General features: G+C 39.8%; 2 protein-coding genes and 1 long non-coding RNA gene across 5 annotated transcripts in view; 2 read left to right on the top strand and 1 right to left on the bottom strand.

Moving 5' to 3' along the window:
- The first annotated feature begins 616 nt into the window (after positions 1-616).
- Positions 617-1,610, top strand: LOC113067508 (uncharacterized). The gene is made up of 2 exons (XR_003279387.1): positions 617-985; positions 1,543-1,610. It is a non-coding gene; the product is annotated as an uncharacterized LOC113067508 (long non-coding RNA).
- Positions 1,611-8,473: 6,863 nt separating this feature from the next.
- Positions 8,474-12,679, bottom strand: LOC113067367 (uncharacterized; the record flags this gene model as incomplete). The annotated part of the gene is made up of 5 exons (XM_026239732.1): positions 12,649-12,679; positions 11,944-12,003; positions 11,084-11,710; positions 9,481-10,080; positions 8,474-9,378 (listed from the first exon to the last, which is right to left on the bottom strand). Coding segments are annotated over exons 1-5 (2,205 nt in total), but the record flags the coding sequence as incomplete, so codon positions are not given.
- A 3,963-nt stretch (positions 12,680-16,642) lies between these two features.
- LOC113067403 (zinc finger protein 235-like) overlaps positions 16,643-27,027 on the top strand; it is a 33,757-nt gene continuing 23,372 nt past the window's right edge. For all 3 annotated transcript variants that reach the window (XM_026239797.1, XM_026239796.1, XM_026239794.1), the window contains exon 1: positions 16,643-16,782. The gene's annotated coding sequence lies outside the window, so the exon portion shown is untranslated. The remainder of the gene's footprint in view (positions 16,783-27,027) is intronic.

Below are 27,027 nucleotides of genomic sequence, written 5' to 3'. Positions count from 1 at the left end.
AAGCCTTTACAGCTCTTGGCCCAGATCTGCAGAGACAATTGGCCAAACAGCAGATCAAATTCCAATTCAATCCACCAAATTCACCACACTTTGGAGGCTGTTGGGAGCGAGAAATTCGCTCTTTGAAAAACGCACTGATGGTTACTCTAGGAACTCAATCAGTAACCTTTGAGGTTCTTCAAACCGTGCTGGTAGAGATTGAGGGAATTTTGAATTCCAAACCACTGGGATATACATCATGTAATGCTTCAGATCCTGACCCTATTACTCCAAATTGCTTTCTAATGGGGCGGCCGGATGCATCACTCCCCCTGACAGTATACCCACAGTCGGAACTGATCAGTCGGCGTCGATGGCGCCACAGCCAAATTCTTGCGGACCAATTTTGGAGACATTATGTCAAATTCTACCTCCCTGGTCTTCAAGGTCGTCAAAAATGGCAAAGGGATACTCCAGACATCCAGGTTGGCACTGCGGTGCTGATCATTGACCCGCAACTACCCAGAGCTCTCTGGCCCGTAGGGAAGGTGTCAGAAGTATACCCTGGAGCTGACACCAGAGTGAGGACAGCCAAAGTTCAAGTGGGAGATAGGGCTTACACTAGACCGGTCGCACGCCTTATACAATTACCTGCCATTCCTGATTAAAGTAATTGTAAATCCAACCAATAAAATAAGCCTTTTCGTATAAGTACATATTTCCTTATGGAAATCTGGGGGCGGCTGTAAAAAAGGCTATGGGTTTCTATTTTTCTAACTGTATTTAAATCTCTCCTTCTACATGTTGAGACATGTATATACACAGACCACTTCACCTGAGCGAATTAGCGTCCAGAAACCTTGACCACGTGATTCCCCCCGCCCTCACAGTGACTGAAGATCAGTGCAGGGGGATACAGGTCGAAGCCTTAAGTTTCTTCATTATCATTGTTTCTGGACTGTTTAAAGATCGCCTTTTGGACAAAGTGTTGTGTGTGAATGCAAAAGTAAGTTTGAATAGCTTATTATATAGTCGATGAGAGATTTATTCACGTCTGTATACAAGTTAATATGTCCGTGAGGTAACGATGTCTATGTGTATGCGTGCATTTATAATTCGCGTGTAACATTGTAAACATTGTAACCCGTTGTTTGTATGCTTATATACATATCTGGTGAGTGCTAGAGTAACATATGTTGTTATCAGTACAAGTTAAGTTCCCGTTTGAAACAGGGTTCGCTGCATTTCTTTATATCTAACGAGTATACTGTTAAAATATAACTTTCTAAGCGCATGCGCTCTCGTAGCTCAGACTGAGTGGCGCTTCATAAGCGTCCCGGCTCTAATAGGGTGTCAAGTTACAAATGTGCGCTGCTTATAATATAAGAATTACAGCCTGCCTTGTATTCTACATTTCTTTTGCTAATAATGTTCATATTGATGTTTAATTATCAAGTTTAATTTACTGTGCTGTGTTATTGCCAGTTTGTTATAATTTATTTTTACTATTATCATGTATATTATGTATATTTATGTTTATGTCTTTGGTTTATATTTTTGTAGAAAAACCACAACCACGACCAAACCATCTGTTGAGTGGTGACAATAAATGGGTTATTCCCAGAAAAGTGCATCTTCATTTCGTCTCTAATCGGACAGTCTTTGGTGGGTCAGCACCCTGATCTGGCAACTTGTGTCTTATAACACTACCAAGCAAACAAACTAATTTACAGTGTGCAATACTATTTAAAACATTTCATACTTAGATATATGTGCTTTAAAAAATAAAAAGTACATTTGCATATGATAAATAATAGAAGATAATCTTCTTAACATTTTCCCTGTTAAATGACCTTTTTCCATAAATGTTAAGATGTTTATTCCAATAAAACACTTGTCAATAATAATATAATATAAGAATATGTCGTGTGATCATCATGTAACTGTGTGAATCTGAATCATGAGATCTTCTGTGATTCTGACGATGGAGTAAATACTACAGTCATCTGTTTTCATACTGTATAAAACACAGAAATGATGATGAGCATGATCTTCTGATTTGACTTGACATGACATAAATTGTCTCATAAATTAAACAATCACAAACATTATAAATACTGCTCTAATGTGTCTTTTCATTTCAGTTCAGATGTGAGATAAAGACTGTTTCTGGAGGACAGAAGATGATCTTTGTGTGGAGAGGTTCAGAGTATAATGATCGGACTCCATCGTGACTTATGACTTGATGGTTTGTAAATGAGATGAGACCCAGACCAGACTGAACTACTGCATCAACATGTGCTTTAATCTGGTTCTCACACACATGATCTGCTAGAAAATCATTTGTTTGAACACTCAACAGTGTATTTAATGTAGCATGAAATGCTCTGTTTCTTCTGTATCGGTTCCTCAGGCGTGTGGACAATGAAAGATCTCAGCAGCTCATGTTTGCTCAGACCAGAAGCTGACGGTTTACTTGTGTTTCTGTGCTTGATATGATCATGTTATCTCCTGGAAGTAAAAGTAGAAGACTTTCTTCCCTAATCAGTGCGTCACATAAATCACCAGTTTCCTGGTTCACTAAGTGCATTATTGTAATTTTTTTTTTATTCTAGATTATTTTGATTTCTCTCAAACAAGTTTAATTAGGGCTAAAAGACTCTGAAGCATTGTTTTAAAGTAAATACTCCTATGATAGTCCCTCGGTGAGCCCAGCATGCAGAGTTATTATTTACTGTTTATTATTTATTTTTTGTCTTCTAGTAAATGAATTCAAATGTATTGTATTGTATTTGGGCTGAATGTTGGAGAAGCCTTTATTAAGAAAATGTGAACAGATGATCACACAATCAACAGACACACAACTGATCGTGTGATGCAAACATTACTGTATAATATAATATAGAAACACTTCAGATCGGAAATTATTCCTGGAAAACACAATGTAATACCAGCCAGATAAGATTACAGGATTTATTTGAAGATTATTAGACATGGTGCGATTAAATTCTAAATAAGCTGTAATGTTAAATCATTCAAATGTTATTTATAATTAGCTGAACAGTGTTTATTTGTTGTTAATATTTGTATGTGAAATCTACTACAGCGCAGACTCTCCATTACTTCACAAAATGATGTTGAGGTTTGCCAGATATAGTGAATAAAATCTGATTTATTATAAATACATTACTAGCTATAATTTCTTACATAAAACAGATTGAAGGAACTACATTTTTTTCCCCTTGGAACAGCATATTTATATTGTTTTGTAACTGTCTTAAAGAGTGTTGTTTTGCTTTATAAGTTTATATATTTTAAAAGTATTTCTCCAAACTCTCAAGGGCTTCATGTTTTGTGAATCTTCTCCATTCCTCTGGTATCTCTCCACTCCTCTCAAATGTTTTCCTGTAGTGTTTCTCCAGATCTCTCTGGAATCTGCACACAAACCACTTCCAGTAGATCAGTTCAGAGAGATCAGGAGTGATGCTCCACTTCTCATAATCTCCTCCTGCTCTTCTGTACTCTCTATAGAGGACTCTATCATCTGATCCATCGGGATAAAAACATTGATCACTTGCTACATCTGATGTGCAGATGTTAATACACAAGTTTGTTGTTCCACTGTAGAAATGTCCATTAATTCCTCTCACTCTGTGGAAGGGAGCACTATGATCTCCAGGATGGTCTTCTATGCTGCAGGTGCAGGTGGCTCCACAGAACGGACACTGAACCCAACAGCACTGACAGAAGAGGTCTATCAGAAGATCATCTGGTCTGAATTTATAATCCAGCTTCAGAGGAAATGACTCTGTGTTTAATCTCCTGCTGATCTCAGACATTATAACAGGAAGTTCTCTCTTTATCACATCTTCTAGGAGATTGATATCATCAACATCATCATGTTTGACTCCACTGAGGTGTTTCTCAGAGAAGATCAGATCATCTGAGATCTGCTGTGTGAAACTCTTCAACCACAAACCAAAATCTCCTCTGTTCTCTTGAACACGGTCAGTAGATTGACGAGCTGCTCTCATGATCTTCTGCTCCAGGAGTATAATGTTCCTCTTCATCTTGGGTAAAACACTGAGACTGAACTGATCAGTGATGTACCGACTGACTTCATCTCTGATGAAACTCTTGAAGTAATCTCTGGGATGATGAATGTAGTTCATGTATTTGTTGAAATCCTCCTCTTCTGCCAGTCTCTTCAGGATGTATTTCTCCAGATGTGATCTGTCTCCATTCAGTGATTCACAGTTTGATCTCATTTCATCAGCTAAATCTCTGGCAGTCTTCTTGTAGACGCTCTGTTCAATCGGCTCTTTCAGTTTCTGACAGAGGATCTCTCCAAACATAGCAGCTGATGCGGCTCTGCGACAGTATTTCTGGAAAACACTATAGTATTCCTCTCTCTTCTTCTTCAAATAGAGAAGAGGATCATTGTCTTCTCTGAACAGTGTGTGTTGGTCAGTGATCTTCTTGTTTTCTCTCTCACAGATGGACAGAACCAAATCCATGAAGAATTCATTCTTGAACACATATTTCACTTGTTCTTCCTCATGTTGTGTTACTCTTGTCTTGATGTAATCTGTGATTTGTTGAATGCAGCTGATGTTGTAGCCCTTCTTTGAGATGTTAAATGTCTGAATCATTCTGTCTGTCTGCTGAACAACATCTGTGACTAATGATCTGATCTGAGATTCATCCTCTGGAGACAGAATATAACCAAAAGCTAATCTGATGGCATTTTTATAAGCTCCTGTAAATTCACTGGATCTCTTAACCCTCACATATTCTGAATAACTCTGCACAGAGAGCAGTGATATTTTCTCTCTCCAGTGATCTACAGACACACTTTTATAGCTGTCACTGAGTATTTCTCTCACGTCTCTCATTATATCAATGTCTCTGATTAGAGGAGTGTCTCTGATGATCTTCTTCACACTCTGTTCCCAGAACACATCAAACTCTTTCTTCAGTGTTTCTTCATCATTTGTTCTGTCTCTGAGTTTTAAGGCGAGTTCTTTGCTCTTTTCATAGAGAGTGTTTTCATGACGTATTCTCTGAGCATCAATCTCTTTCTTCAGGTCTCGCTGCTGAAGAACCTCATTTAATCTTCTCTGTGTTTCTCTCACAATGTTTTCCTGAAGATCTCTGATTTTGATTTCAAATGATGTTTTCCACTGAATCAGTATATATTTATATCTGTGTTTCTCAAAGAATTCAGACACTGATTTCTCCACTTCTTCTCTTGTCTTCTTCAGTTCTCTGTGAAGATCAGTTTCTTCAATCTCATGAATCACTTCATTCTCTATCATGTTGTGTAGTTTGTTCTCAGTTTCCATCATGGCACAGCGCAGACTCCAGCACCACTTCCTGTATTCTGTCTCCAGTTTCCTGTAAGCTGAGACCTTTTGAAGTTGAACACATCATTCAGTAAAAATAACTTTAATTGTTGATTTTTGTGTGATAATATTAATATTAAAAGTGTGATTACTGACAGAACAAACATGAAAGTCTTGAAGACTCACCTTCAGTGAAGGATCAGTTTCAGAGCAGATCTTCATCATCATCTTCTCTCTCTCTCTCTCATGTTCCTCTCTCCACTGCACTCGTCTTCTCTCATCCTCTTCTTCTCTTCTCCTCTTGTTTCTGTTTCTCCCATTCCTCTCGTTCTCTCTTCATCTCCTCTTTCATCTCTCTCTCTTTCTCTGTTATTAGTGTTTTATATCTCTCTTGTCTCTCATTAAACTCTTCTTCTGTTCTCTTTCTCTCTGATTCATGGTTCTGTCGTTCATTCTCTATTCTGTTCATCAGTCTGTCTATTTCTATCTGTAGTTTTTCTTTTTCTTTCTTCACAGTCTCTTTTTCTTGACTCATTTCATCTTTAATCATCTCTCTTTCTCTTTTCATCTCGTCTCTCATCTGCTCTTGTTCCTTCATTTCTCTTTTATATCTCTCATCTCTGTCATTAAACTCTTTTTCTCTTCTCCTTTTCTCTGATTCATGATTCTGTCGTTCTTTCTCTATTCTGTTCATCATTCTGTCTGTTTCTGTGTCATACCTGATCTGAAGATTTTCTTTTTCTTTCTTTATAATCTCAATTTCTTTCTTCATTTCCTTTATTTCATTTTTATACTCCTCTTTCACACTTTTCATCTCATCTCTCATGTGCTCCTCCTGTTCCTTCATTTCTCTTTTAGATCGTTCTTCTCTTTCTCTCAGTTCCTCTTCTCTTTTCTTTCTCTCTTTATCCTGATTCTGTCGTTCTTCCTCCATCATCATCTTCATGCTCTCTTTCTCTTTTTCATGTTTCTTCATCTCTTCCTCTCTTTCTCTGTTCATTCTCTCTTTCTCCTCTTCGTGTTTCTTCACCTCTTCTTCTCGTTCTCTGTTCATTCTCTCTTTCTCTTCTTCGTGTTTCTTCATCTCTTCTTCTCTTTCTCTGTTCATTCTCTCTTTCTCTTCTTCGTGTTTCTTCATCTCTTCCTCTCTTTCTCTGTTCATTTCTCTCTTTCTCTTCTTCGTGTTTCTTCATCTCTTCTTCTCTTTCTCTGTTCATTCTCTCTTTCTCTTCTTCGTGTTTCTTCATCTCTTCCTCTCTTTCTCTGTTCATTCTCTCTTTCTCCTCTTCGTGTTTCTTCATCTCTTCTTCTCTTTCTCTGTTCATTCTCTCTTTCTCTTCTTCGTGTTTCTTCATCTCTTCTTCTCTTTCTCTGTTCATTCTCTCTTTCTCTTCTTCGTGTTTCTTCATCTCTTCCTCTCTTTCTCTTTTCACTCTCTCTTTCTCCTCTTCGTGTTTCTTCATCTCTTCCTCTCTTTCTCTGTTCATTCTCTCTTTCTCCTCTTCATGTTTCTTCATCTCTTCTTCTCTTTCTCTGTTCATTCTCTCCACCTCCTCCTCTCTTTCTCTGTTCAGTTTCTCCATCTCTTGCTCTCTTTCTCTGTTCAGTTTCTCCACCTCTTGCTCTCTTTCTCTCTTCAGTTTCTCCATCTCTTCCTCTCTTTCTCTGTTCAGTTTCTCCACCTCCTGCTCTCTTTCTCTGTTCAGTTTCTTCATCTCTTCCTCTCTTTCTCTGTTCATTCTCTCTTTTCTCCTCTTCATGTTTCTTCATCTCTTCTTCTCTTTCTCTGTTCATTCTCTCCACCTCTTGCTCTCTTTCTCTCTTCAGTTTCTCCATCTCTTGCTCTCTTTCTCTCTTCAGTTTCTCCATCTCTTGCTCTCTTTCTCTCTTCAGTTTCTCCATCTCTTGCTCTCTTCTCTGTTCAGTTTCTTCATCTCTTCCTCTCTTTCTCTGTTCAGTTTCTCCACCTCCTGCTCTCTTTCTCTGTTCAGTTTCTCCATCTCTTGCTCTCTTTCTCTGTTCAGTTTCTCCATCTCTTCCTCTCTTTCTCTGTTCAGTTTCTCCACCTCCTGCTCTCTTTCTCTGTTCAGTTTCTTCATCTCTTCCTCTCTTTCTCTGTTCATTCTCTCTTTCTCCTCTTCATGTTTCTTCATCTCTTCTTCTCTTTCTCTGTTCATTCTCTCCACCTCCTGCTCTCTTTCTCTGTTCAGTTTCTCCACCTCTTGCTCTCTTTCTCTCTTCAGTTTCTCCATCTCTTGCTCTCTTTCTCTGTTCAGTTTCTCCACCTCCTGCTCTCTTTCTCTGTTCAGTTTCTTCATCTCTTCCTCTCTTTCTCTCTTCAGTTTCTCCACCTCCTGCTCTCTTTCTCTCTTCAGTTTCTCCATCTCCTCCTCTCTTTCTCTGTTCAGTTTCTCCACCTCTTGCTCTCTTTCTCTCTTCAGTTTCTCCATCTCTTGCTCTCTTTCTCTCTTCAGTTTCTCCATCTCTTGCTCTCTTTCTCTGTTCAGTTTCTCCATCTCTTGCTCTCTTTCTCTCTTCAGTTTCTCCATCTCTTGCTCTCTTTCTCTCTTCAGTTTCTCCATCTCTTGCTCTCTTTCTCTGTTCAGTTTCTCCATCTCTTGCTCTCTTTCTCTGTTCAGTTTCTCCATCTCCTCCTCTCTTTCTCTCTTCAGTTTCTCCATCTCTTGCTCTCTTTCTCTGTTCAGTTTCTCCACCTCCTGCTCTCTTTCTCTCTTCAGTTTCTCCATCTCCTCCTCTCTTTCTCTCTTCAGTTTCTCCATCTCTTGCTCTCTTTCTCTCTTCAGTTTCTCCATCTCTTGCTCTCTTTCTCTGTTCAGTTTCTCCATCTCTTCCTCTCTTTCTCTCTTCAGTTTCTCCATCTCTTGCTCTCTTTCTCTCTTCAGTTTCTCCATCTCTTCCTCTCTTTCTCTCTTCAGTTTCTCCATCTCCTCCTCTCTTTCTCTGTTCAGTTTCTTCATCTCTTCCTCTCTTTCTCTCTTCAGTTTCTCCACCTCCTGCTCTCTTTCTCTCTTCAGTTTCTCCATCTCTTGCTCTCTTTCTCTCTTCAGTTTCTCCATCTCTTGCTCTCTTTCTCTCTTCAGTTTCTCCATCTCTTGCTCTCTTTCTCTGTTCAGTTTCTCCATCTCTTGCTCTCTTTCTCTCTTCAGTTTCTCCATCTCTTCCTCTCTTTCTCTCTTCAGTTTCTCCATCTCTTGTTCTCTTTCTCTGTTCAGTTTCTCCATCTCTTCCTCTCTTTCTCTCTTCAGTTTCTCCATCTCTTGCTCTCTTTCTCTGTTCAGTTTCTCCATCTCTTGCTCTCTTTCTCTGTTCAGTTTCTCAATCTCCTCCTCTCTTTCTCTGTTCAGTTTCTCCATCTCCTCTTCTCTTTCTCGGACTCTGTCCATTAGGATCTTGATCTGTAGTTCTTGTTTCTCTCTCTCCATCTCTCTGAACATCTTACATGAGTAGAAACTCGCTCCATTCTCTTTCAGCATGTCGTCTATCTTCTGCAGTAGATCAGTCACCTGTGTTCGGTCTTCAGGCTGATTATTATTGAACACATGATATCTGTTTCCACACGCTTCGATCAGCTTCATCAGAGGAGATCCAGGTTTTCCCAAACACTGGTCGATGGTCTTCTTCTTCAGAAAGTCTCCTCGGGTGAAGAGCACCATGGTGAACATTACTGAGTTTTCACCGAAGGTCTCTTGGATGATCTTCACTGATGTTTCTTCTTCTTTAGTGAATCGTCCCAGTGGAACCAGTAAGAGAAACACATGTGGTCCAGGCAGGATCATGGAGACACAGTGAGTGATTTCTCTCTGGATCTCCTCATTACTGAGTTCAGTATCAAACAGTCCTGGAGTGTCGATCACAGTGACACGTCGACCGTTGATTTCACATGATTCTCTCTGACTCTCTCTAGTCACTGATTCAAACGATTCTTCTGCTCTAAATGCTTCTCTTCCTAAGATTGTGTTTCCTGTCGCACTTTTCCCAGCTCCAGTTTTTCCCAGAAGCACAATCCTCAGCTCATCTTCTTTCTCTGATGAACCTGGAAGAGAGGAAATGCATCAGAGTTTGTTAATTACCAAATTATTTTAGACATGTTTTCAGCTCCATATTTTAAGACCAGAACTAGTTTTCTGCTCATTACCTTGTGAGAGTAAATGTGTCTCTAATGAGTCAGTTTTCTTCTTCATCTTTTCATATTTCATCAGTTTCTTCATCTGTGTCTCCAGAAACATCTCTGTGGAGAAACACTCTCCTCTGTTTTCTTCCAGCATCTGCTCAATGTTCTCCATCAATGTGGACACCTGTGTTTTGGGACCAAAGAGCTGATGTCTTCCTCCGAACCTCTGAATGACAGACTGTGTTTCTTCACTGAGTTCTTCTGTCTGACGCTCTGAGCTCTGCTTTATGAGGATCAGGATGTGTTTGTTGATTCTGGAGCTGAAGATCTTCTGGATCTTCTCTGTTTCTGCTCTGTCTTCATTATTGAGAGGAGCGTCAGGAATAATGATGATGAAAACATGAACTCCAGGACGACAGAGAGACACACAGCGGAGAGTCTGACGCATCACTTCCTCTTCTGAAAGACCAGTCAGAGCTGGAAGCTCTATCACACTGATCTGACGATCATGAAGACCCACATCTCTCCTCTTCTCTTCTATTAGTTTTAATAAGGATTTCTTCAGGTTTTCATCACTTCCACACAACACCAAGTTCAGCTTCTCTTCTCTGGCGACACTTACACCTTAAACACAGGAACATATGTAACTACAACATATATAGATTAACATTACAGGTTTTAAATATATTGCAATAATTTAATATTCAACATTCAATCTTCATAATGACATGTTTAATGTCATCTTTTTTTTTCTTCTTTTTTTTTTTACAAGTGAAGGCTAGCATCACTGATACCAATACTGCTGATGTCTCTGTTAAACAGTTTTTTGCCCCGACTATTTAAAATCGGTTAGACTTTAAAAAATAACTTGTAATTTAAGTGAACTTAAAACATTCTGCATTGTCCTTCAAGAAATATAGGAAATATATAGAAATCAAATAAAGTTATCAAACACTAAATTCTCATTTAAATATTGTGACATGCATCATATTTATATCAACTCTTTTTACCATGCAACTTAAGAGCATGTGTTACAAGCACACTATAAGAGTACCTTCACACGGTCAATGAAGCAATGAAGCTTGGTGCTGTCATAGTGACAACAGCCAATCACATACGTTAGATCGTCAGGTGAACGGGATTGGCTTAGCATCTGTACTAGTGTATTTGCATACGGCGATCTGATTGGCTGAAGCCTGCGTTGGTGGTTAAAATGCTGAAACGTTTTCAGCTTCTGCCATAATTCAGTTCGGCAACACTTGACATCACTCCGTTCAAAGAAACGAGAGCGTTGACCATAATGGCAGACAGGACAGGAAAATTATTTATTAATTCATTAATCAGAAAAAAATATTAATCGCCTCTTTGAATCTGCTAATAACATTTTTGGTATTAAGTGTTCTTCAGAATTGTGTCAAGAACTCTTGAATTCTTTACAGAACTCCACTTTGCTTTAAGGAGTGTGTACTTTCAGGCTGAATCTTTGTGTTTTACCTGTGATGTTCTGTTCAATAACCTAATGTCTGAATATAGTTCATTCATGTTTTTTTTTCAAAAGCAGGAAATATTTCAAAACTAGTTAACCACAAGGAAAACCAGTTTTTTGTCTCTATTTGAGAAACCTCACCATCAGAATCTTCCTTCTTCATTCTGAGTGAAGCTAAAGATCTGCTCTGATCTTCATCCAGCAGTGTTTCTTCTGCATCGTAAAATAGTTCACATGTAAGAAATTCTCCATGGTTTTCTCCAAGTATCTTCTCCAGTCGTTCTGATATTACAGAGCACCATTCCTCTATTTCGTTATTAAATTGAACATGTCCTCCTCCACATTCTGCAGTTAATTGTTGAATGAATTCATTAGCTTTCACAGATGCCCATTTATCAGTCTCGTCATCAGTCGTGAGCACCATGGTGTGTTTAATGGCCTCTTCACTGAATGTTTCCAGCACATATTTCACTCTTCTCAAGTCCTTCTTAGTGAAGTCTTTATACTGCAGTGCTAGTATGAAGATATGAGGCCCTGGATCAGAGAAAAACACACACTCTCTCACTGTGTGTGTGATCTGCTGATCTGAGATGTTCCTCTGGAGAAGCTGAGGACTGTTGATGATGATCAGGTGTCTGTCCTTCTGTCTTCCTCCGACTCTCTCTACAACATCTGGAGGAGCTTCACTGTCAAACGCTGCTCGTCCTAAGATCAAGTTCCCCACCAGACTATTTTCAGACACACTCTTCCGCAGAACAACAATCCTCACTGCAAACAGTCAAACCAGACACTCAGTGTTCACAGTCCTCACATCGTACAGTAACACATGTGATCTGTAACAAGATCCTGATCTAACTCCAGAATCACAGATCAAAATGACCAGAATCCACCACTAAGAGGTTGAATTCACCACTTCTGTTTTAATAAGGAATAATTGCCCATATTTTAATACACTCTACATCCCTATATATATATATTTATTCATGTAAGTACAGACTCACTCAGAGGAGGTTCGTCTCTGCTCCGTCTTCTCCTGCGAGGAGGATTGTGGACGACAAACACTGTAAGAAACAGAAGTCTTAATATATCTGCCTCTCATCATCTTCACATATATCAACAGAAATCAGCATCTCTGAACAAAGCACTGAAACAAGTGAAAGTCTGAGATGCTGGTAAATCTGTTCAGAGAATAACCTACTGTATCTTTGGAGTCTGAATGTACACTAGACACGTTTTACAAATGCTCACACACACAAAGACTTAATTTGAGAATATATGCTTACTTGTGCACTCCACTACAAATCATCTTGCAATCATGTGCTATTTTCCCCCAAAACATCTCTTCTGCACAATTTAATTTACAGTATTAATGTAAAGATTGCTACAGTCTCAGTTTGTGTGTGTATTAAACTATTTATAGTATAAGTATAGATCTGAATAGATCTGTAATTGTTTTACTTATACTTCTATTGTTGTATGTTTATGTTAAACTAGTATGAAGCACTGTGGTCTTGTGAGACATGACATTTTACTCACACATGTAGCAGATTTTTATTCAATATCTTCTATTAAATATCTATTAAATATAAACATCTTCAATAAAGGATGCAATAAAGACATGAATATCCTCAGATGTGTGTAAATGAACTATTTTGACAATGTACTGGAAATCTTCTTGAAGACTAATTTTAATCTTGGATTCTCACTTCTGGTGGACATGTTGATATTCGTCTCTTTCTTCAGTCTTAATCTGATCTTCTTCTCTGACTCCTGACGTCTCTCTTCATCGTCCTGTAAGATATTGTAGTAATTTTCAGACATGTTCATTCATCCAGACTTCAGTATGTGAAGCTCCTTCACTCCTCTGTCTGTAGTTTGTTCAGTTTTCTGTTTAACTGCAGCAAATTCAGATGGGAATATATAGATTATGAAGAAACACACACTGATAAAGCTCTCATATATGACAGAAATAAGACACTCTCTGAATTATATCACACAGAATAAACTGAGCGAAGTGTGTTGAACTCATCAACACAGTTGAATGCATCTCAACACTGAACACAGTCTTTTACTCACAGATTTGTTTCTCGTTCGGTTCTGTGACTGAAATGAAAGTGAAACTGTCTGATCTTGACTTAAACACTTTGTTGGCATCAGTGGAAGTGCATTAGCATGGTTTAAATCGTACTTATATGACCGCCATCAGTTCGTAGCAGTGAATGAAGATGTATCATATCGATCACAAGTGCAGTATGGAGTACCTCAAGGCTCAGTACTAGGGCCGCTACTCTTCACGCTTTATATGTTACCCTTGGGAGATATCATCAGGAAACATGGTGTTAGCTTTCACTGTTATGCTGATGATACGCAGCTCTATATTTCCTCGCAGCCTGGTGAAACACACCAATTTGAAAAACTAATGGAATGCATAGTCGATATAAAAAACTTTATGATGAGTAATTTCTTATTGCTAAATTCAGAAAAAACGTGTTAATCATAGGGCCTAAAAACTCTGCTTGTAATAATCTAGAACACTGTCTAAGACTTGATGGTTGCTCTGTCAATTCTTCGTCATCAGTTAGGAACCTAGGTGTGCTACTTGATCGCAATCTTTCCTTAGAAAGCCACGTTTCTAGCATTTGTAAAACTGCATTTTTCCATCTCAAAAATATATCTAAATTACGGCCTATGCTCTCAATGTCAAATGCAGAAATGTTAATCCATGCATTTATGACTTCAAGGTTAGACTATTGTAATGCTTTATTGGGTGGTTGTTCTGCACGCTTGGTAAACAAACTACCGCTAGTCCAAAATGCAGCAGCAAGAGTTCTTACTAGAACCAGGAAGTATGACCATATTAGCCCGGTCCTGTCCACACTGCACTGGCTCCCTATCAAACATCGTATAGATTTTAAAATATTGCTTATTACTTATAAAGCCCTGAATGGTTTAGCACCTCAGTATTGGAATGAGCTCCTTTTACATTATACTCCTCTACGTCCGCTACGTTCTCAAAACTCAGGCAATTTGATAATACCTAGAATATCAAAATCAACTGTGGGCGGCAGATCCTTTTCCTATTTGGCGCCTAAACTCTGGAATAACCTACCTAACATTGTTCGGGAGGCAGACACACTCTTGCAGTTTAAATCTAGATTAAAGACCCATCTCTTTAACCTGGCTTACACATAACATACTTATATGCTTTTAATATCCAAATCTGTTAAAGGATTTTTAGGCTGCATTAATTAGGTAAACCGGAACTGGAAACACTTCACATAACACCCGATGTACTTGCTATATCATTAGAAGAATGGCTTCTCTCTTATTCTTATTCTTTTTCTCTCTTGTTCCGAGGTCACCGTGGCCACCAGATCCAGTCTGTGTCCAGATCAGAGGGTCACTGCAGTCACCCGGATCCAGTACGTATCCAGACCAGATGGTGGATCAGCACCTAGAAAGGACCTCTACATCCCTGAAAGACAGCAGAGACCAGGACAACTAGAGCCCAGATACAGATCCCCTGTAAAGACCTTGTCTCAGAGGAGCACCAGGACAAGACCACAGGAAACAGATGATTCTTCTGCACAATCTGACTTTGCTGCAGCCTGGAATTGAACTACTGGTTTCGTCTGGTCAGAGGAGAACTGACCCCCCAACTGAGCCTGGTTTCTGCCAAGGTTTTTTTCTCCATTCTGTCACCGATGGAGTTTCGGTTCCTTGCCGCTGTCGCCTCTGGCTTGCTTAGTTGGGGTCACTTCATCTACAGCGATATCATTGACTTGATTGCAAATAAAAACAGACACTATTTCAACTGAACAGAGATGACATAACTGAATTCAATGATGAACTGCCTTTAACTATCATTTTGCATTATTGAGACACTGTTTTCCAAATGAATGTTGTTCAGTGCTTTGACGCAATGTATTTTGTTTAAAGCACTATATAAATAAAGGTGATTGATTGATTGATTGATCTTCCTGAAGCTCATGTAACGGAGGCCAGCGAGTAGTGCTGTGCAGGTAAACCTCACTCCCCGATCTCAAGAGACGCACTAGCGACAGACGCTAGTGGCTGTAGCCATTTAGCCTCCTTGTTAGTGCGTCCGCCTCCCATGCCGGAAGACCCGGGTTCGAGCCCCGCTCGGAGCGAGTGCGAGGAGCGTCAGAAGCCCCTTTCACACTGCCATTCCGGCAAATACAGGGGTAAAGTGTTCCTGTAATTGTTCCCTGGTCGCTAGATTTGGCACTTTCACACTGCCAGTGATGACCCGGTATATGTGCGTGCTTTCATACACAACCCCTGAAGATCCCGTAACGACACGTGACATCAGCGCGTGACGTGTAATGTACGAGTCGGCAATGCTTGGAACGTTATACTTTAACTGAAGCAAGCAAACGATCTCTGCGTCAGCGCGGAAAGTGAGGAACTAACTGATCTCTGCTTCATTACAGTTTGCACATATGTTTTCGTCGCGAATGTTGATCTTCCTTCAAAACAGCCGGTAAAAGAGTCGCGCGATAACGCGCGTCATCACTTCGATACCGAATTAGATCTGGCTTTTGTTCACACAGCGCTCGTTCCGGATCGATTACCGCAATGTTACTATGTCCCCGACCCGGGTTCGATTCGGTAATCAATTCCGGGACGTGGTTGCTTTCACACAGAAGGCGACCAGGCAATGTTACGGGAATATTGCGGGTCCGACGTGCAGTGTGAAAGGGGCTAGAGAGGACCCGGGTGAGAGGGGTTACATTGGTGCTGTGACCCGGATGGGAGTGAGGTTTAGGGGGTGAGTGTAACGGAGGCCAGCGAGTAGACCTGTGCAGGTAAACCTCACTCCCCGATCTCAAGAGACGCACTAGCAACAGACGCTAGTGGCTGTAGCCATTTAGCCTCCTTGTTAGTGCGTCCGCCTCCCATGCCGGAAGACCCGGGTTCGAGCCCCGCTCGGAGCGAGTGCGAGGAGCGTCAGAGAGGACCCGGGTGAGAGGGGTTACACTCACACACTTATTAATAACACTGATGATTCAAATAAACTCATGTTTTAGTGTATCTGATGATTAGATTTCATATTACATACAGAGTGTTTAAAAGGAAATCTGATACCTGCATGTTTTATCGTGTTTATATGATTATTTCCTTGTTGCTGCCATGGGAGCAGGGCAGGAAATTATGTGTGTGTGTGTGTGTGGGCGGAGTCTGTGATGTCACGAAGCTAAACACCTTCCTTCTGTCAGATTAACAGCAAATACGAGTTCAAACTTTTTTTCTTTTTTTATATTTCAGATATGAAACATATTGAGTTATTCATTTGTGTTGAAAACGGCGAAGCAAGAGGCATTAGGTCTCTTTGTAGAGCTTTAATACTTAAAATCATTAAAGGATTATTTCTGACAACTGATACCCACTGATCACTTAGAAATGTATGCAATGTAAAAACAATAATAAATACATGACTTGAATAAATCTGTCTCATTATGTCTTATTCTTTCACTGTGTATAACAAATAATTTATTCGTACGGGGGAAACTATTCAGATCTTTACCGTGTTTCACTAGTTTCTTGTATTTCGTGTAAATACAGTGTATCTGAAATAATAAAGTGTAAATGAGAAGTTAAAGTTATAAATGCGCGAGCGTCCAGCAGAAGGCGCCAGATCTGCTCAAGCGCTCACTGATGACGCTTCCGCTTCCGGAGTAACGGACACACAGTTCAAACCAACGGAACTGAATTCGTGAATATTTATAGCCTCGCGGGGATTTAGTCTGTAGTTTAATTCACAGAGCTGGAGCATTTGTGATTGACCCGCGTGATATGACGAGTTTGAACACAGTCACGTGAGTGCTCTTGATAATATTCAGACACAGATGTTGTATATGTGAACTCTTGTTGTATGTGAACTCGTGTACATGTTACTCTAAAACTATCTGAAGTATTTTACTGAGTTTAGGTTAGGAATCTCTTGCGTTCTGGTTTTGTATGAATATTTTAGAGTTAACTATAGTTGATCAGTTTTATTAGATGTTTTACACCAATATCCATGGTTTCAATATGATAATTCACTTTCAGAGGCTGGTATAGCTTGTAAATTATTTGTTCCTCTGTTTCTGAAGTGAAGAGAAAAAAAACGGTTGCCTGTGTTAGACTGCACGCTGTAAATAGTCTGGTAAAACAATTCTAGATTAGTGTAAATTTAAGGAGCATCATCAGTTGTGCATGAATCACATTACAAATAGGTATTCAAAATATTTGAATGTTTAACTGTGAAGATCAAGCCGTCCTCCTACGTGTGAACATTAGAAGTAAATAGAAATACACAGTAGAGATGGAATATAAGACCAATATAAGAAACCGACACAGAAAATTAAAAATGCACTTAATACAGAAGCAGAAGTAAAGAGGGAAAACATATGTGCTAGTTATTTAGTTAATGTACAGATATTATTTACAAGTGTGCTATTTTACAAAGGTACATTTATTGTATGAAAGATCAAAAAGATAAACGATGCAGATTTATTTTCATAGTTGCTTTTGCTCATATTGTGCCAATATTAGTAAAGGGCACTGTAAATAAATAAATAAATCCATACGATGTATAAAAAAAAAAAAGAGTAAATATAGTGAATACAAATTAAAGAATAACAATAAATAAGTACAGAAAATAATACATAAATGGAAAATGTAAAAAAAAAAAATCATGATTAAATATTATGGTAGCACTTTATTTTACAGTCCTGTTCCCCATGTACATACTATGTACTTATTATAGTAATTACAATAACTATGTAATAACTAGGTACTAACCCTGAACCTACCCCTAAACCTAACCCTACCCCATGTAGTTACCTTGTATTACCAGAACTTTCTTAGATAAATACACTGTAAGTAAACTATAAGTACATGCAAGTACACGTACTGTAAAATGAAGTGCAACCAATATTATAACTGTTGTATCCAATAGATCCAATAAATGATGTGCACTCTCCAAATCAATCACAAGAAACTGGCAAGACAAAGAAAACACAGAGGAAAGAAGAACAGGACAGAAACTATGAAGAAATCGTCTCCAAATCAAAAGATCAAATTAATTATATAAAGAAGAGATTAATAAGATGATTGTATTTAGTGATTTTCGTTGTGAATCAGAATCTGTTGAGGTCTTAAACTCAGAAAGGCCTCAGCTCCGTCTTTAAGTGAGAAAGGTGTTTCTACATCCTGTGAGCCAGAAAAAAAACTGATATTTCTCTGAGAATTCGAGAAGCTGCTTCTATATTTTGTGTTGCAATGCAGGCTGTTAAGAGTGACCTCTCTCATTTTGAGAGATATACAACTTTTTCCACTTTTGACATAATTTATAGCGATACACAAGTAGCCTGCTGTAGTGTGATTGATAGTTCTATATTTTTATTTTCTATTTTTCATATTGGATTTTCTGTATTTTCCCAGTGTTGTATTTGCACAGGTGTTGGCCTTCAGTATTTTCTCTGTGTATATGACTCAATCTTCTGTCAGCATTCCTCTAACAGAGGAAGACTACGAGCAGTTAGATCTAGTCTTTCCTACTTCTTTAGTAGTTTCCTTTCCTCTGTTTTGTTCTCTTGCACCTTCCTAGTGTTTTGTGCCTAGTGTTTTGTGAGAATCTCTTTTACTTGTTACAGACAATTCATTCCTCTTTGAGTAAAGGTTTAATTTAATTCGTAACAGACAGCTTTAATCTTTAAATGCACTTTGTGACACTTTCAGATGGTCTGTTGAGCGTGATGTTTCTGTTATTTGCTTCCTGGTCTCATGGCATAAACGTACCTGGGTCAAACACTAGAGACAGTAAAACACCTTTTATTCCTTTTCACACAAATATACAGGGTTTTGATTAATAAAGCCTAATTTTTGGACAATTACTTGAAGAATATCATGTTATGACCGGGAGATTTAAAAACTGATGCTTTTGAACAATCGCTTCACACATATTCAGTTTCATATCTAGGCTGGCTGGGTATTGTTCAAAATCTTTCGATCTGGTGCCAATTTCGATACCATATGTTTTAAAATCCATTTCAACATCAACACAAATACATTAAACACCAAACCTTTATTTTTCACCTTAATTAAAACTAATTCTGGTAAGACATCACACTCAGGATAACATTATTTATACAAATGGTTGTGCTTTTTGGATAGGGGTGTGCCATTCAGGGCGGACTGGGACCAAAAAGTGGCCCTGGACTTTCTGGCCCACAGCAGCCCACCACATCATAACGCAAACGCCCCTGTTTTGATGTCATTTATTAATTTAATATTTAAGTAAACAGATTGGGGATTTTAACCAATAGGACAATTTATCCTCAGTTGAAGCCAAAAAAAAAAACCCTGCATGCAGCAGCTGACTCCTCTGCATTAAGCGACTCCTAGTGAGCGATACATGCTCATCAAGACACAAACTTTCTTCTAGAGCTCACACGCTCTCTCTCTCTCTCTCTCACGCGCGCTCTCTCTCTATCTCTCTCGCACGCGCTCTATCTAGCGCTCTCTCTCTCTCTCTCTGCCCTCTCTCTCTCTCTGCCCTGTCAAAACTTTCACTCTATGATGGTTGAGCTGTGCAATTAATCCGCGAATCACATTCGTCAAGGGCCGGGGAGCAGTTGGCCGTACAGTTAATGAATAACAGATCAACTATGACAACCTACATCGCACTTCCTGCGATGTGACTATCGTGGATTCATGCATCGCGATATCAATGCTTAAACGACACATCGTGCAGCCCTATTACAGATGTACTTGAAGTCTTTATTAATTCGAGATGTTCAATAATAGATCATCTTTGGCTCGGTAATACAAGTTCATGATCCAATTAGTGAACCGATGATTCTTTTGAGTCAATCTTTTAAAATAACAATTTATCTTGTTTAACGAAACCAGTGTGGAAACCAGAGTTTCAAAAACTGGATAGATCTGAGGTGCAGAGCTCGCAAAATCGTTAGCCCCACGTACCGGGGCTATTGTGTTTTCCAGTCCGATGGGCTATTGTGAATAGTGATGTAAAATTCCTAACTTGATTCGCGTTGTTCATTCACTTGAAGGGGTGAAACGGATCGTAGCTGATCGTTTGCACTTGTTTCTAAATCTTGCTGATTCAAGCATTTTAAACAATTTGTGCGCGTTCGGCGCTTGCGCTCACTCCTTCAAAGCAGACAATCTGTGTACAGAGAATGAATTCATCTTTCGCGTATCGTATCTTCTGAATGAACACATACACACATTTACCTCAAAATAATTGTCTCTGCAAGTATTCTCGTTAACACAGTCGGTTAATTCGCTGTACCAGATAAATCTCTCTCTCTCTCTGTTTTTTAGACGACGTGAAAGGGGGCGTGTTTCAAAATAAGCAATGGAGTAGACCAAACTAAACCGGGAGGAAGGGAAAAACACTCATCCAAACAAATGCTTCATTAAATTGGTGGTATTGCCAGCTTTGGTTGCAATACTCTTATTGCATATGTTGCACTTTGCTGACTCGGCATCCACTTTTATAAAGTGTAGCCACACTTTAGACCTCTTTGGCATTGTAAAACGGAAACGTTTTGAGAAGAAACAACTACACTTGTGTTGTGTGACTGCGAGTATCTTCAGAAATCCTCCCCGTCACGTAGTGGTGGACAGCCAATCACGGCAAATTTAGGTCCTTTCACAGGGTTTTTCCTGGGTCAGAATTGGTCTTCGGTGGTGGCTGACCAACATGGTCACGGTTTAAAGTTCTAAAAGTTTTTTAATCAAGAACAGTGAGTGATTTATTTAGGGCTGTACTAGAATAATCGAATATTCGAATATTCGTTCGGTGGGGTGGCATTCGATTTTCAGTTTTGAGATTCTAATATTTTTTTTTTTTTTTTAACACGTGACTTCCGTCGCGGATTCATTCTCACTCATGCTTGAACCGCCCGTTGGCGAACTTAGTGATTTATTTAATCTCATACTGAATAGGTACAAAATGCCCAAGACCTCAGCTGTTTGGGAGTAGGCTTGTTGCGATAGTCGGTGTTACCGGTGATACACGGTGTTTAACCCACCTACCGGTCATAGCACTTGACCACCGGCACCGTCCCCATCGTGTTGAAGTTTTAACCTATAGCAATAAAGCACTTAATTCAGTTAGTGACTACGTGCCTTCGTAATTTAGCGTGAGCGGAACCAGCGCCGCAGTAAAGCAGCAGGTGTCCGATTTCATTTATCATTTGAGGAGAGTGAGGCGAGCTAAAGGATGGCGGAAGATCTGGTTTCAAAGCGAAATGCAAAAGCACCTATTTGGAAATATTTTGGATTCAAACCAAATGCCAACAGGGATGTGTTTGATTTTCGTTCGTTGCATATTCGATGGTTGTGCGGTGTTTTTTTTTTTTTTTTTTTTGCTGAAAAGGCCAAGGCAGGCACTTTATTTAACGGATAGTGAATTTTATATAATTTATATAATATAGTAATATTTTATATAAATTCTTGTTTGATACTTCCACAATGTGTGCAGTGGTTCGTTTTGTTAATAAATGCACTTTAAAGGCGTTTCATAAGTGCTTTTTTTTTAGTTTTTGCATGTTGTGTTAAGTTATTATTCATTTTGCAATATGCAATACAAGCGAGTGTCTTATTGTTTTGTGTATTTTTATTAAGAAAAAAATAAATTAACCCATGGTTAATTCAAACAAATGGTACTGAATTGCCGCTAATTAAAGTGAAAGTAAATTGAGACGTGTGCACGTCTGCACGACTGCATTTTCGGCCACCCGAAATCCCCGACACGCAACCCCGGTGACACCGGGATTACCGGTTTTTTCACACGTCGATTAACCGGTGGAAAAAATCTGTCACCGCAACATCCCTATTTGGGAGCACTTTAAATTAAGTGAGGATGACAAGACAAAGGCAGTGTGTCAAATATGCGATTTGAAACTTGCCTACCACAACAGCACCACAAGTTTGAAAAATCACCTGATTGCACGCGGCAAAAAAAAAACAACTGCTTTTATGCGTTTAATTTGCTATGATAAATAGGCTAATTGCAACATGCTTTCAATAAAAGCATCGCGCATTTTAAAGATTTAAATTAACAAAAAGTCAGAATAAGACCAAATAAATCCCTTATATAGAATAAAACTAATTGTAATAGATATTACATTTTGTGTCATTTTAAAAACAATTCATTTATTCTTATTCAACTGTTTATAAGCATGCTACCGTGTTCTTTATTTATTACAGTTCGTTGAAATCACTGTGTGTTAATTTAATTTCTGTTTTGGGATTCATTTGTTTTAAAGAAATGTTCGTTATTAATACCTTATTAAAGTTCTTGCTCTCAACAGACTTTGTGTTTTGTATCACTTGTGCACTGTCCGTTTTCGGAGCATAAACCTGCCCGTGTAATGCGTACCGAAAACTGTTCTAATTAAAAGATTATTAAATGTTTATTAATATTTAAAGAATGTGTGCCACCTGATCATATTGTACCAAATGCAACACTGCACTCCACTGGGTCTGCCGCAACACATTTACGATGCCGAAGAGTGAAACGTGAAGTCGTGAAAGATGATACAAATGCAAACCGACACTATTATTATATATTTAGCCCCACCCACCGAAGCTTCGAATATTCGATATTGATTGCTACCTAAGCTTCGAAGCTCAAAAAATGGCATTCGAAACAGCCCTAGATTTATTTGTTTTTGCTGTTCGATTTATATAAAAACTGTCACTTTAAGAGAATGCATACAACAGGCATACGTTCAGCCGGCTATGTCTGCTGTAGGATACTTACCAAGACGGGCATTTTGACAATTTTTTGTGTGTGAATTTTTCCATTTAAAAGCAATAGCTACTTCAGAAAGATCTTAATATTTGCGCACGTTCTGAGGCGCGGGTTTGCGCGGAGCACATGCACAATTCTTCTCACTGTGCGCGCGAGCTCGCGTCCTTTGGCTCTTAAATGTTAAAACTGACAAAGCTTAAATGAGTTAAGCTTAAACACATATTAACGTGTGCTGTTCAGATCTCATCTGTGCTCGCGCACTGACAGCGCCCGGGTGATTATGGAATAAATGACTGCTCATATTCCAGCAGTAATTCACATTGATCAAGAGTGAATCCAGGGTTTTTTTGTTTCTAGTTTTTTTTTTCTCATCACTGTTGTTGTAATGTCTGGGAATACAGAATGCGCATCCATCAACAGAAACATATATTAGTTGAACCCAGTTTGTTTTACGTGCTATTTATAGCAAACCATATTACAGATGCTTTGTCAAATTTAAATTGAACCGCGGTCCCAGCATGAGCCGTGTGTGGTGAACCGAATGGTTCGGTAAAAAAAAAAAAAAAACTTAAAGCAACAGGTTTTTTTATCCTATTTATTCATGAAAAAAATATTATTGTCATCCTTTTATAGCCCTCTTTGCAAAAAAAAAAGCTGTGATTTTTTTTTTCCATGACTGGCTTTCATAGTTTAGGAAGATAAAATCATTTTTTGATAGACCTGATCATTATTTTAGTATAATCATATCAATTGAAAACGTAGTGTTAAAAGGTGTAATAGTGTTATTTTTTACCAAATAAAATTTAATAAAATTAGCAGCTAGCTAGCAACAGCTTTCTTTGTGCTTTGATCTAGTTTCGTCTCACTCCAGTCTAACTTAAAACTAAATGGTTTTATAGGTTATTAACTGCACATTGTCTTAGGCCTATACATACTGAGGATTATTAAGGCAAAATTTTACTAAACACTCTTGCTTAATGGGGGTAAGCACACTTTCTCATTTCATAATTTTTTGCGTTTATTTAAAGTTATGTCAGCTGCATGTGCGGAATGCTTGTCACAAGTTGTAAGAGAAAATAAGGCAACTTTTTTTTGACTGCAATTCACACCCTGCGGTAATTCAGCCAAAAATATATTCCGAATGCACCACGTAAAACATGGATTCGGTCTTCCGACCTTAGGATGAGTTGATTTTGATGCGAGGAGAAAGCAAAGACAGAACTGAAGACGGAGAGTGCGCATGCGGGGGAGGGGCGCTGTGCTCGTTCTCTCCGTCACTCCGTCAGTAGCCTGCTTCACTCACAAAACCCAATTACAGATCAAATTAGGCTTTGGCGGGACAAAAAATCGTTTTGGCGGCCGCCAAAAAAATTTCAATGTAGGAAAAACCCTGCTACATGCACATATGCTACAAGCTCACACAGACACAGCCGCTAGGCAAAAAAAAAACGTCCTCTTGCCTTTTGGAACTGAAATTTGGCGCCTGCAGCCCCCCCTCCCATTCCTGAAGAGAAAGTCGGCCAATGCCATCTGCGCCCCCGGCCTGTGAACCACCTTGAACTAACGGCTGTAAAGCTAGATACCAACGGGTGATTTGCGCATTGGTATGGCCGGAGCAGAGGGTGAACTCCTGCCCCAGGAGGTAGTAGCGAAGGGTGAGGACCGCCCACCTGATGGCCAAACAGTCCTTCTCTATGGTGCTGTACTTAGTCTCTCTCTTTGAGAGCTTTCGACTAATGTACAGCAATGGGCGGTCCCACCTCCCCATCTCCTGGGACAGGACTGCGCCCAGCCCCCTGTCCGACGTGTCAGTCTGCAACAAAAGGGGGAGAGAAAAGTTAGGAGCGTGCAGGAGTGGTCCACCACACAGGGCAGCCTTAACTCGGGTAAAGGCCTGTTGGCACTGCTCCGTCCATTGGACCGTATCCGGTACCTCCTTTTAAGTGAGGTCAGTCAGCAGGCTGGTGAGGTCCAAATAACCAGGAATAAACCTCCTATAATATCCACCCAGCCCCAGGAACGGCCTCACCTCCTTTTTGGTCTTGGGTCTGGGGCAGGTCGCAATCACTGCCGTTTTGTCAATTTGGGGACGCACCTGCCCATGACCCAAGTGGAAGCCCAGATACCTTACCTCCACCCGCCCAACCGCGCACTTCTTCGGGTTGGCCGTTAGCCCCGCCCGCCTCAGCGCCTCTAGGACAGCCCTCACATGCTCCATATGCCGCTGCCAGTCCCCACTATAGATGATGATATCATCCAGGTAGCCTGCGGGATATGCAGCATGGGGTGACAGCACTCGATCCATGAGATGCTGAAACGTAGCGGGGGCCCCAATCAAGCCGAAAGGAAGCTTCACAAATTGGTGTAATCCAAACGGCGTGGTGAAGGCTGTTTTTTCTTTGGACATGGGAGATAAGGGGATCTGCCAATATCTTTTTGTTAAGTCCAATGTCCGGTAAAAACGAGCTATACCTAACCGATCGAGCAACTCGTCCATAGATACAGTCGGCATCTAGTCATAGCTGGGGGCGTGGCCGGCGTGGGGGAAAACACTGCGAGCATCGTGTGTGTCTGAATGGCAAAATGCACATATTGAGCACTCATTCCCAGAGACACGTAGTACAATTGTAGTATCTTTTAACTTTAATATTCATAAACACTAGTCCATATCGATATTTGATTCATTTTACAGCCCTAATATAGATGTATTCATAAAAAAAATAGCCAAATCGCGTGACGTTCTGCTTTATACAGCAAGCTCTATTTTTGACTGGATTCCGCGATTCAATCGTTTCGCAAACACAGACAGGGTGAATTTATGAATGTTCTGAAACAAAACTAAGTTGTTACGTGTCCACATGCTTTTTTAAGTTAGTTTATGTTCGACACTAGGCTAACGTTACATAGTTTTGGTTAAGTTAGAATGATAAGGCTAATTATATATGCATTCCACTTTCTGAAACAACCTTACACAGTTTTGATAACGTTAATAATGAACACGATGTTAATATAGCCTGTCTGTGATGAAATGCCGACTGCACACACACACATGCTTAGTCTTGGGATTCCACAACTTCCCTGAATCATCCTCAAAACTTATTGCTTGTAGCCATTTTGCAATCCTTTCCGGCTCTGTATGTTTATTAGGAAGGTTGTAGAACTTAAATTCATAATTTGTTAGTTTATTGGAGGTACAGAAAACGACACAGCAACTCTTCTGCTTGATTGTACCGTTTATTTCAATTGTCGCCAAGGGAATGTTTTCCCCCACGGGCTAAATTCACATCACGTGACGGGGTGTTCCTGGGGGCGTTCCCAGACCAACTGTCTGTATCTATCCGCGGCATTGGATAAGCATCAAATTTTGCCCTGCGATAGTCCACACAAACCGCACCGAGCCGTCCATTTTAGGCACCAAAACTATTGGCCTCACCCAATCACTGTGGGACTCCTCGATTACCCCCAACCCCAGCATCGCCTCTAATTCTCTCTGAACCACTTTTTTTCTTGTGTTCAAGTAGTCTATACGGCCGGCTGTGAACCACCACGCCCGGCTCCATCTCAATATGGTGCTGAATCAGATAAGTACGACCAGGTAGAGGCGAAAACGTGTCTGCAAATTCAGACTGTAAACGCCCAATGTCAGTGAGCTGCGAGGGCGAGAGGTGATCCCCTCCTGGGGCCAAGGCCAGCTCCAAGCCGTTCTATTCACCGCGGGAGTTTCACTCGTTCATTCTGGTCAGTGTTTACATCCATCCGCAAGCTCATGTGGGCTCAGCTTTACAGAAACTCGCTGATCAGATCACAGAGACAGAACAACAACACCCGGACTCTGTTTTAATCATTCTTGGGGACTTTAATAAAGCCAATCTTTCCCGTGAACTGCCAAAATACAGACAGCATGTTACTTGTCCCACAAGAGACAGTAATATATTGGATCACTGTTACACCACAATAAAGAATGCATTTCACTCTGTTCCATGAGCAGCTTTGGGACGTTCTGATCACCTTCTGGTTCATCTTATACCATCCTACAGGCAGAAACTAAAATCAGCTAAACCTGCATCAAGGACTGTAAAAAGATGGACTAATGAAGCAGAGCAGGATTTACAATCTTGTTTTGACCTCACTGATTGGAGTGTTTTTGAAGCTGCTGCCACCAATCTGGACGAACTCACAGAGACCGTAACATCATATATCAGTTTCTGTGAGGATATGTGTATTCCTACAAAGACTCAACTAATTTACAACAATGACAAACCGTGGTTCACTGCAAAACTCAGACAGCTCC

Source organism: Carassius auratus, linkage group LG28B (assembly GCF_003368295.1).
Source record: "Carassius auratus strain Wakin linkage group LG28B, ASM336829v1, whole genome shotgun sequence".
NCBI lineage: Eukaryota > Metazoa > Chordata > Actinopteri > Cypriniformes > Cyprinidae > Carassius > Carassius auratus.
This window is presented reverse-complemented; position numbering and strand designations above follow the sequence as displayed.